Source organism: Perna viridis, chromosome 1, assembly GCF_037379345.1.
Source record: "Perna viridis isolate PV_CMFRI_1.1 ecotype Kerala chromosome 1, ASM3737934v1, whole genome shotgun sequence".
NCBI classification, from domain to species: Eukaryota; Metazoa; Mollusca; class Bivalvia; order Mytilida; family Mytilidae; genus Perna; species Perna viridis.
In genome coordinates, this window is record NC_142445.1 from 50,598,274 (window position 1) to 50,610,954 (window position 12,681).

At 34.4% G+C, this 12,681-nt stretch overlaps 1 protein-coding gene across 1 annotated transcript; it reads left to right on the forward strand.

Annotated features, from left to right (window-relative positions):
• The first annotated feature begins 2,164 nt into the window (after window positions 1–2,164).
• LOC148629219 (uncharacterized) lies at window positions 2,165–8,186 on the forward strand. Its single transcript, XM_088546329.1, has 4 exons — window positions 2,165–2,305; window positions 3,917–4,079; window positions 5,124–5,293; window positions 5,832–8,186. Exons 1-4 carry the CDS (start codon window positions 2,245–2,247, stop codon window positions 6,506–6,508), a joined length of 1,071 nt encoding a protein of 356 aa, XP_088402455.1. The 5' UTR covers window positions 2,165–2,244; the 3' UTR covers window positions 6,509–8,186.
• The last annotated feature ends 4,495 nt before the right edge of the window (window positions 8,187–12,681 follow it).

The window sequence follows — 12,681 nt, forward strand, 5'->3', positions numbered from 1 at the left end:
AACCATTTTTAGTGAAGAAACGCCGCAGAAATAATTTCAATTACTTGATTTTGGAAATTAAAACAAAAATGTAACAGCTATAGTGATGTAGGTGAGACATTTCATAGTACAATTGAATGAACCATAGAATTGTGAGACAAGTTACATGATTGATTGATTGTTGGGGTTTAACGTCCGAGCAGCAATATTTCAGCTATATTCAGACGATGAGCATGAAATGGATGATAAAATGAACATGAAATGATGATGAAATGAAAAAAGGGATGGGACACAAGGACAGTAGGGTCCACAAATTTTGATTGCCACTAGAAAAAGGGAGAGATGGGTAAGGTCGGGCAATTTAGCCTCCTGTGGCGGAGCGCAGTGGTACTTACTCCTACCGAATACCACAGCAGGGTTCTTTAACGTGCGAGGAACGTGGCATCTTTCCCAACACGGTGCACCACTATGGTTTGCGGTCCGGTTTTCTGTATTATAGCCTGACAACCCCATTCCACCACCTGCGGCACACATCTCAGTTGCTCTGTGGGCAGAGCGCCTAGCCCCCGGCTGGGTTTCTGAGCACTATTTAGTCGCCTTTTACGACAAGCTTAGCGCTACTGCAGGCCTATTCTTTTGACACTCGGACCTGCACGGGGCGAGACAAGTTACAGACATAGCCTTGGACAAATAGTTGTTAGTGTATCTATTTGAGCAAAATATGACAAAAATATATACTTATGATTTCCTGTAAAAAGTAGATTATGTGGATTTGTTTCCACCATCATGAGTTCTCTTCAAGACAGGTAGTTGGAATCGCTTCTATAACCGCATGGGGTCTGGAGTAGCCTGAAGCGTCCACATAACAAAATCTCAAACGCTAGTAGGACATATTCTGATAGAGTCTGATATTCAAAAAGATGGGCACCACTTTAAACAACAGATGATTTTTACTAACAGAATCCCCATAAGGGCCGGTCATGCGAAACCTTCAACGATAGTCAAGACTGTAAACACACAAACATCACATAATTCTATTAAAGGCGTTAATATTCAAATGTAGCTAGCTGCTAGAGACTGAAAACCATCATGTACATTTCTTAAGTCTAAGAAGGCAGTGTCATAAATTGTTTACTGATTGCTCCCCTACCTGGTCCATACCCCTAGTTTTAGTGGAGTCTTGGTTGCTCTTATAGTGCCTGTGTTTTTGGGGCTGTTATTTGGGGGGGGGATGTTTCTGTTTATAAATATCACATTCCTCGTTCTCATGATGATCTCTTTGCTTTTACTTTTTACCAAATGGATGGCAAACTAGTTTGGGTCCAGAAATTGTAGACAGGGGGTGCCAACTAGTCAAAGAAGGGGGTTGGCGCCTCAATGATTTCCAATTTTAATCCGTCTAATGAAGGACGATACCATCACGCATAACGGTGATACAATGTAAATAAGAATTTAACTTTTGACGTTAGAAGCACTGAGAGCCTGAACGTCTGACAGATAGTTGGCCTGTAATACCGAGTTATGATTTCAATATGCTAGTTTTGTATCTTAAAAAAAAAAACAAAATGTTTATCTGTTTATAGCTCACATCTTAAAGTTTTGATGATTTAAGAAGAGAATAAATCATTGTTGGTGTTCAGTGTGAAAGGCATGATAATTTTTAATATACCTATATATTCAATATATTCGTCTTCTTACAGGCTATTTACTTCTGCCCATTATTCCCTGTAGCGTGTGGGGTTCTTTAGCTACAGGTTACATCCACTTCATATTAGGCACCGGGGCCTGGAATTGGAAGTCGGATGAGATTTTTTTTTCGTGCAAGTGCAAATCTTTTATTTATATTATAACAGAAATCTAAATCATTTCTTTTTATTTTAAAATATGCCTTAGTCTTTCAATGGACGAGGAAAAAAATGCCTCTCCAAAATTTGAAATATTCATTATTTTTTTCAAAAAGATCCCAGCCCTTATGCTAGTAGAATGATCGGTGCCATGATCAATACAAAAACTTATCGGGTATAAGCCCCACCCCTTATGGATTGACCTATGGGTGGCAAAAGTAGTCATTATTTAATCATTCGCCTAAAACTTCCTCTTTACGTTACTATCTAAGTTTCCTTAGAAGTTTTTAAATTTCGCGGTACAACTCCAACACTGAACAGGTATTTATCCATGTTAAAGGTATTTTCCGAAGCGACACAATTTTAAATATAGTACACAGGTAGAATGATTAATCACTGACGTTGTTGACAAGATTGGATAATGGCGAGAAGACACACATTTCAAACTACACTTGGACTTGTATTGTTTTCATACCTAACAGGTAATAAAATAATGATATATTTTGTCTGGTTCAAGAAATGTATAACTAAACTGTATAACAGTACATGAATGGGCCATCTAATCTCCCTATTGTTTATATAATTTCATGAATCCATTTCCGGATACCACTATCCATCCCGGTTACCCTAAGTGTAACTGATATTTTATATTACACATTTGATTCCATTTCTAGTTGGTGTTTATAGATGTATTTCAATCATTTGTTAACTGAAACGTATCTACATATGGTTTTAAAAAGTTTTAAAAAATACTTTCCTCACTAAATTGGCTACTGTAAAAGGAATAGTTACAATTTACTGTACATGAACCTCTGCTACGAACAATAAAAATCTGGTTTCAGCACGAATATGAGTAGATTAATGTTAATGTATTTTTTCCAGATTTATACTGATATTTACAAGTATTGTTTTTATCAAATGCGTGAGTGTTTGATTTTCACCCAACATAAAAAAAAAATCACAAGACCCGAGTCACTGTGAAAACCAAATTTTATAGTTAAATACAACTATAACCACTAAAATGGTCCCAAAAGAAATAATCCAAACCACATAATCAGATATCTTATGTAAAAAAAATCATTTCTTGAATGTATTAGGATGGTCTTTCGGGCAGACAATGTTACCAAGTCGTATAGTTGACTTATGACGTACTTACTGATTCAAAGGTCATAGGCCATGTTACTGCCACTAACATCGCAACATTTGGTACTCCAACTAAACTATTTTTGTTTGAAATATTTGTATTGTGCTAAATTTGAACTTTTACATGTACACTTGTGCATTGTATACAGCCAAAATTACCCCATGTGATACATGTAATCATCTGTTGCTCGATTCACACATTTGAAAATCAAACAACTATAAAGAAGAGTCATTTCATATGATCATGAAAAAAAAACACTATCATCATGTGATTGTTATAGAAATTGCATGTTATAGAACTGTAAAATTAAACATCAATCACATCAAGCTCGTTTGACATGAGAATCATATATTCCACTTTGAACATATGATTGTCATGTGCGGTATTTTTGGCAGTGTAGATTATTCTTTCATAATAAAATTTGATTTAATTTACTTTATTTTCCTCTTATGTTTATGTATGTTGTTTAAAATCCATTTCCTTGCACCAATTGTTAACAATGTCAGTCTTGATTATAAGCAAAACAACGTCAGAAAATAAAACCCAATCGAGACAGGGTAATAGAACCATAGAAAAAAGAGCCGTGTCGATATCAACACACCAGGAAAATTAACAATTCCGTGACAAATATATGTCAAAATATATGATTTTCTTAATTATTGATGAATATTGTGTCAAGTGTAAGTTTTTGTAAGATTTAGGCAACAGAATTATGCATGTAACCACCCCCACCAATCTGACAATATAATTACACTCAAGGATGCTTTCTCTATAAGTTTTTCCTTTTTCCTTGGTTATGAAGGTGTACATGTAAATAGTAAAATTAAACTTTCAAAATGGTGTTTGTTTTTTTTTTCATACCTGGTTTCACCCACTGCCCGATTCTTACAAAGTGTGACACTTTAATATTTGGGTATAAATCATTACCATGTTTCTATATATTTTATAGGTCCGGTGGTTACTCAGAGTCAACCGACGACATGCTACTATACTATTCTAGGCCCTAATAGTCCTGGTAATACTATACCGGGTCAGAAATTATGTTATAATGGATGCTGTTCTACAACTTCCACTGACCCCTGTTGCCGTATGCTAAATGAGGATAATTCATTGTAAGCAGTTTTCATATTGATACCTTTTACAGTGTACTACTATCACTTGGATAAATTCAAAGTTTGAATATTTCATATAGCAACCTACTTCAAGCGTCTAATTCAATTCCCTGCATAAAGCAATGAATGTGAATGAACAATATCAATCTTGAGAAATTAAGACAATTGTTCATCTTTTACTTTAAGTTACTTCAAGTTATGTAGATTTTGTTCAGAATTACTTCAACCTTTTTTTCATTGGGAAAATATGCGTTATTGGTTTTGAATTGGGAAATTTGGCATAACCATACAAAATAATCTTGAATTTGTAGTTAAAATGATTAATTTCTTAGAGGATGTCAAGAAAAAAATATGCCATAAACAACTAATCGGTGTAATATTGAACAAAAAAAAAAAACAATTTCCATCCCTTCAACTACGAGTTGGGTATCAGTTTATCTAATATGGGATTATTTTTAGCCCTTTTTTTGGCAAATCGGAAATCTTGCATACAGGAAAAGCTGCCTTATTTCGGAGATAATTTAGCCGAACATTATCACTGACTTCCATTTTGTTAAATACAGAATACCCTCCTATTTACGGAATCATTTTTAATGGATCCAGTCGTAGACTCTAATCTATTTACGGGATCCAGCCGTAGACTCTGATACTTACCTGAGTATCTTATTTTAATGAAACGGACTAAAAACATTGTACACCGAATGAGTTTATGATTCTATTAAAACCTTACACGTTTTTGCCATTATTTAGGTTTTTACATACATTGTACATTCTATTACCTTGTCAATATCTGTACATTTGCGTAATGATGATTTGGACTTATCCTCAAGAGAAATGTTTATATTATTTATCATCCTATAAGGAAGGTCAGTATTTGGTATAGAATATGCCGAGTTTATCTTATTTGTAAGGATACAGAATGTGTCGAGAGTCATCTTACCTAACTCCTGTATTGCCGTTGGAAGCACCAGTGAGTAGTATCTGAAGTACTACGTATTTTTCTACCTGATTATTTTAATTTCTCATTCAATATTCTCATGACAGGTCTGGTGGTGCAATAGGTGGGATAATTATTGGCGTTCTCATCTTCTTCATCCTCATTGGCGCTGGACTGTTTATCTACTTTAGAAAATCAAAAATGAAGGATAAAAAACAAAATTATGCAACACAACAAAAACCAGGAGTCTCCTATATCGCCAACTCAGAAATAAGCGGTAAGAATTATTCGTACTAACGGGAGTTTGGGGGAATGTAATGGCAAGTTTGATTGATAGACAAATGCTTCAGCACACTCTACGTTTTTTTGTTTTTTGTTTTTTTTATGTTTTGTTTTTTTTTTTAATTTTTTTGTATGTTTTAATGGGACTGTTGCGGTTTATCATTGAAAACTGCAATAAAAATGAAGGAAAAACACTTACAACTCATAAGAACAACAGGAAACATGCTTTTCCTCAGTTATGACCTTTATGTGTTTTTTTTATTCAAAACGAATAACAGTATGCTAGAAAGTGATGTCTTTTTCGGTTCATCATACACTTGTAATGACCAGAACATCGACTTTTTCCACACTTTTTGTTTTACAAACTGATAGGCCATATAGCAGAAAAAAAATCGATTTCATAAAAATCATTTTCTTCTACACTTACACGTGAATTACGCAAGGGAACAACAAAAGAATTTTTTTTTTAGCCATATTGTAATGTTAATTAATTGTCCCATTTTTAATTATGTTGTTATTTACTATGATTCCAGATACAACAGACTACAAACGTGATAACTTGGGCTACGCGGCAAGTGTATCCTCACACGGTCGTAGTAGAGATACAGGCCTTAGTTACTTACCTCCCTTAGCTCGACAAGAAGATGATGACGATTTAGAAACAGCTAGTAATAGGATTTCATACAAGTCCGAACCACAGAATTTTCCAAGATCAAAAAATTATGCAGGTTCAGTTTCAAGTATGGATGATAAATACAGCGTAACATCAGATCCCATGCCTGCATCACGTGTTCGTCGTCCGCGTGATCTCCCAGTACGAGATCAGAGCCCACGTGCTCGTTCTCGCCAATCACGGAATGAACGTTCAAACAGAGACTACAGTCCTGACAGGCATGACCGAGATCACAGTCCACACAGTAGACGCCAATCGGATAGAAGTCCTCTCAGTCATGATGAAATAAATCAAAACGACCATAGTCCCCGAGGACGACGACCGAGGGATCAATCACCTCGGCATACGAGATCAAATAGCAGACCACGACAACATAATACATCTACATCTAGTATTGAGTCACGAGACAATCGATCTAGACAACAAAGGCATAGAGACTATACACATTCAACATCAAGTGCAGCTTCTAGAGATCGTAATAAATCTGTTTCAGAGAGCATGACATCTGATGCAGGAAGTATAGGTACTACTGTGTAGTTAATTGAATTATAAATATGCCGATGTGTATTATTTTCTAAAATTTTAGAGTATTGGAAGTTATTACATAATAATGTACTGTAGTATTGCTTGCTTTAAAGGCTGGCATACAAGTCTCTCATCTCGCTATTTTAACTCTCCATTTGACCATTATATACACAAAGAACGACCATGTGTAGTCTATGTGTATTTTACCGTACGAAGTATGTTTTTTTTTATATTTGACTGGTAAATATTTTTTTTTATATTTTGCGACAGGTTTTATTTTTATTTTGATTCGGAGAAGTGTTGAAACTTTTACATGCATTATTTATAATCCAACTTGTCTGCAGTAATAGATACAAAAATCCTACCTCGCTAGAATGTGCCTTTATCAAGGTGTGCGTTGACATGTTATTTGTATTTTATCCTGCAATGAGGTTATTTGTTAAACGAATAAAGGTGTACGGTTATTTTTTTTGCTGTATCCGTACATTAGCAGGTTATCGACTTTCTGGCGGAGCCTCGCATTTCCTACCCGTTCCGTCGCCTCATCACATATCTTCAATAATTTTCGACAATGTACCTATATTGTTTATATAGTCACAATTTGTGTTGCTCTACTGGGAATTTGAAATTATGATTTATCTTATAAACGGGTTTACTGCATATGTGATAAAGGCTTAGCCTCACCCGAAAAAGAGTCATTCTCCACACCACCTTTTTGACAATGGAAAAATGTTTTTGAAATGCAGTGTATATCATTTTCATATCAGATTTCGTTACAAGCCCAGGACTTGTATAAATAATCGAGAAACTTCGATTCATATGTGTATATGTGGATTGTTATTGGAAGTGATATAAAAAAGAATCCTTATGCCATTCAAAATAAATGGCCAGTATTTTCTTAGTTTTATTTTAGTGTATGTCAAATTGTACGCTAAAAGTGTTTTTCTTTGTAATGCTCGAAACATTCAGAACCAAAAGCTTGCTTTTTAGTATTGAAGTAAATATAATCGTTATAGAATTTATTACAATCATGCTGTGTAGTTTCATGATTGTTATTTTACGAACGTGTTGAACAAGAATTGTATAATGCTTAAATTTTCAGTGAAGTTATTATTCGTAGTCTTGCCATTATTCTGAGTATGTAGACATTTTTTGTGACTAATAACTTTTCAAAGAAGAGGAGAGATCACTGCTCTTATTCGTTCTTCTGTAGTTATACACATTTTCTGTTGTTTCAAAAGAAGTTATTTTTCTTGAATATTGATCAAACTCTAAGACACCAACAATAAAATTGATGACTTCTCGCACTATGTGCTCTCAAAAAGGGTCGTCAAAATAAAACCTAAACATTTGAAAAACATAATCTCTCCTTCGAAGCATTAAATCTGAATATTTCTTCAGTTTTTATAGCAAACCAGAAGTTTAACTTCATCCACTGTAGAAATACGATTGTTAACTGCCTGCACAGAAATATGATATACTTAGTTTCCTTATCTTGAACTATAATGTTAATATTTTTCTCTATTTTATGTCGGAAGGATCGACGTGCCATATTTTAGGGGATGTGTATTTTAATACCAAGTATTTAAAATTTTGATCGATCAATTGTTCAAAACTCTTGTTACATTTAATTGGTTTTATAAATTTGTAAAAAACAAATCATAATAATTGAATAAAGATTTATACTTTAGATGTTTTCATGTTTTCATAATTTTTAATGAAACCCATAAAAACTAATAGGCCTTATAGCAGAAAAAATCAATTTCATAAAAATTATTTACTTATCTATGTAAGCACAAAATGTAGTAAAAGTCCTATTTATCGTTTCCTTTAAAAAATGATCCGATGGAGCAGTGTAGCGAATACAGTCGTCACATTCTCAGGCGTTTGTATAATATTGATTTGTCGTGACATGCATCATTAATTTGATCCTCTATCCTACATAATAACACCTACATGAACTGTCCCGTACTACCATACACCGTGTACTTAGTTACAGCCCTAGATAAATCCTACGAGGAGGAATAACCCGGCCACCGAACGCTATATTTTTATATAGCCTAGCTGGCCGAGTGGTCTAGGGCGCTGGACTTCGTGCAGGCGGTATTTCCATTTGCCATAGATGTCACAGCGAGTCCCGCTGAGGGAACAACCAAAAATTTGACAGTTCTAATATCGTTGGGAATTTTTCAGACCTTTCTATACATTTACATATCTTCCCTGTATCAATTTGATCTGATGAAGCAGTGATTATCAGGGTACACACACACACATATATATATATATATAAAGGTCTGAAAAATTCCCAACGATGTTAGAACTCAAATTTGTGATGCAAATTTTTGGTCGTTCCCTCCGCGGGACTCGAACTCGTACCGCTGTGACATCTATGGCAACACCGCCTGCACAAAATCCAGCGCCCTAGACCACTCGGCCAGCTAGGCTATATTAAAATATAGCTTTCGCTGGCCGGGTCATTCCTCCTCGTAGGATTAATCTAGGGCTGTAACTTAGTACACGATGTATGGTGGTACGGGACAGTTCATTTAGATGTGTATATATATATATATATGGACCCTGATAATGTATATGACCTATATAATCAATAGGAACGAGACCCTGTGTCTGAATTGGAAACTGGGTAATGTTCCATGATAACCGATCATTTCATCTTTTGATGTAGATTTCCCGTTCTTAGAACGCATGTGTATGATGTTTAAAAGGTACATTTTGATCTCGTATGTAGCTAGAAATATAAAGCTATGACGGTAAATACCGCACCGATTAGCAGCTTAATGTGGAGTAGTAATATATAACTATGCAAGTCATATGCGAATGTTAAGTACTGAAATTACGAGTGTAATAAGTCGCTAACAATATTAGCGACTTAAAAACATATGTATAAAGAGTTTCCATGTCAATTTAAAAGCTCACCAACCACGTCAAGGTCTGAAACCACTGGAATGTTTTTTTTTTATTTTTTGTCTTTTGTTTTTGTTTTTTGGTTAGAATTCAAGCACTATTAATCGACTTCGAATAGTTCTGCTGCCAGCATCTGTGTCAAATGATTTCTACATTTTTTCGTAGCCTTGGCAACCGCAAGTGGATATACATATCAGGTTTTATTAAAAGCAAATGCAATTCTTGCTGCAGAGGGACCTTGTTTGCACAAGAAAACTTGGTCCTCCAAGAAGTCTTAAGTCACTGGTCTTCAAAATAATTTGGTAGTAATAAGTATTTTTTTCTGTCTGCCATCCATACTCAAAAGAAGATCTAGGCGGGGTTTAACTTTATCTGCATGTGTTTATGCATAAACTTGAAATGACACGCGGAATACATGTTGCAGGAATGCTGCCTTCGACGACAGATGTTTGACGAGAGATGAAGTATTTGACATAGCTAATTTTACCCTTAATTTATTAAGATCTGTGTTTGCAGACTTAGCAATGCCTTTTAGGTAATACAAATCAGCTATAGACAGTATTCCAGTCTTTAGTGATTGGATAAGATATTTTGTATCGTGTTTTATTTTGTTTAAGTAATTTGTACATTTTTTTCCTATAACCAAAGAAGGAAGATGTAGTATCGCATCGTGTATATACTTGACTCACTGGTTAAATGTCATTTCAGCTCCAATTGAGTTATAAAGGTCATACACTGGTATAGATCGACTTTTCAATTTCTGCTGATTTTGTTGAATCAGTTTTATCATATCGGCCAAACACATCAACCACGCAATTATAACCCTTAAAGCATGCAACCATAGTATCAAAGAACTCGTTTGTAAGTTCTCCAAACGAATTGTACTTTTTAATATTTGAAGGCTTAAGGCTTTGAAAGAGTAATCAAGGGAACCAAGATTCTAGTTTAGATGAATAATGTAATCCAGGGACAAAGACTAGACATAGAAAACAGCCACACAAAACAAAAAAAAAACATAAAATAACCAAAATAATATATAAAAAGTAACAAAAGTGAAACTCGGACTCACTAAAAACTGGGAACATGGACCAGGTAGAATAGGAGTCCTTAATTTTTCTAGAAACACCCGCCGAGTTGCTCATAAAAGTCATGTCCAGGGTAGACGAAAGAGGAAAGGAAAACTATGACACGTTGAATAAATCAGTTTTCATGGTGCACATGGATACATTGTAATGATCCACGAGTTCGTGATGACGACCATAAAACTTATGTAGTGATGACTTCAATCTTGTAGCAACATAACCCTGTTCCAAAAGCCTAATTGTAAAAAGTCTAGCGCGCTACAATAAGTCTGCGTTGTTACGGTAAGCTCTGGCATAACATTTAAGTTGTGATATGAAAACTCCATACGCAGGTGCTAAAGGGATGTTGCCACAGATGAAAGGAAAGTTGACTGAATGAAAATGCATCACGTTTGTCGTAAAGTTTGGTCAATAGTTATTATTATCAAAACACTATTTTAAAAATGCAATATTTAACATCCTGGTATTCTATATGTACACAACAGAATGGGATGCTAAAATACCAAAAACTGAGTGCAAATTAAAATAAAACTCTCGAAAACTATTAATGACAAAATTAAGATTAAGTAACCAACTTAAAATCCAATTAATTTTCAGTTTGATCAGATGAGGAAAATGATTGGATGAAGAATTTTGATTTGCCACCTATTTCGAAATTTAACGGCGACTTTTAAATTGTGAAAATACTTTTGACACAATACTGTATTCATTTGATTTGAAAAAAATTGTGTTGGAATTATCACTGGATTAAAAACATGAAGGCATTATTTTGTTAACATTGCATTTTGATCTTTCAATGAGGTTTGCTCTTATGAAATTGTTTTAATATAGAGCAATTTTATATTATAGAGTACTTCTAATCTGTAAAATTGTTTATTCAGAAAATATCAATCATGCTGTTGATTTGAGATTATAAACTTTCAGAATACTATTTCAAATAAAATTATTGTTAATGGTGCATTGTATTTATGGCAACAATTCTAGACACTTTTTCTTCAATTCTGTAATAGTTTTACGGCAAAAATTCTGGACACTGTTTCTAGAATCTTGACCCACTTGATTACTCTGTTCTAAAATAGCTTTCGGTCAGTGATGCAAAATTAGGGTGTCCTCCGAATGGTTGTTGTCGTTATAACATTTCTTAGTGAATGTTCCTTTATTCCATTCCCTATAAACTATTTATATACATTTTGTATTGAAATGGCATAAGCAAAATATTATAAAATTAGTTCGTTAAATACCTATCAATAATAGTAAGGAAACAGGGGTGCCAGAAGTTATGTTGAAAGTCGAGGTGGATGTTTTACACATCTTGAAATAGAGGGTAAGTTACGTTTGATGTTTGCAAGTTTACAAAGTCACCCCCCCCCCTCCCGGGAAATGAATATTAACCAGTTCATTAGCTTCGTGAAATTTCCTTTCGGTTCTGAAACTTACAACCTGACAATACAAGGCACGCACTAAAATTCGCGGTACTTCTTTTTGTGAAATTTGGTGTATCATAAAATTGAAATAATTTATTAATGTTAGTGTTATGACATCGGAATATATTCCCTTTGCTTCATTTTTTCTTCCACATAAAGTTATTGTCGGACATAAAATATCTAAGCTGCAATACCAAAAATACCCAAAAAGACTTTATACTACTGTAAGCTTTCCGAAACCTTTCTAAACACTGAAATATCTCCGCAAAGAGTAATTTCATTTTATAGAATCAATACGAAAACCTAACCGCTCATTTCTCTTTTAGTAGATCAATTGCTTTAGTGTACATTAGACAATTGATAAATTCGAAAAATATATGTAATAAGACTATTAAGTGTCAGTCTCTGTAAGAATCAGGCAGTAGGTGAAAGAGTAATCAAGGGAACCAAGGTTATAGCGGTAATCAAAAGAATGTAATCCAGGGACAAAGACCAGACATGGAAAACAGACATACACAACAAAGAACATAAAGTAACTAAAATCATACATACAAAGAAACAAAAGTAAATGAGCAACTCGGACTCCACTAAAAACTGGGAGCATGGACGATGTTAGAACTGTCAAATTTGCGATGCAAATTTTGGTCGTTCTCTCCGCGGGACTCGATAATCAAATTTTTGTGAGATGGTTTCTTAGTATTAGAGATTTACATGTAGCTGTTGTTTTTTTTCTGATATGTTTTAGATAGAAGTACCA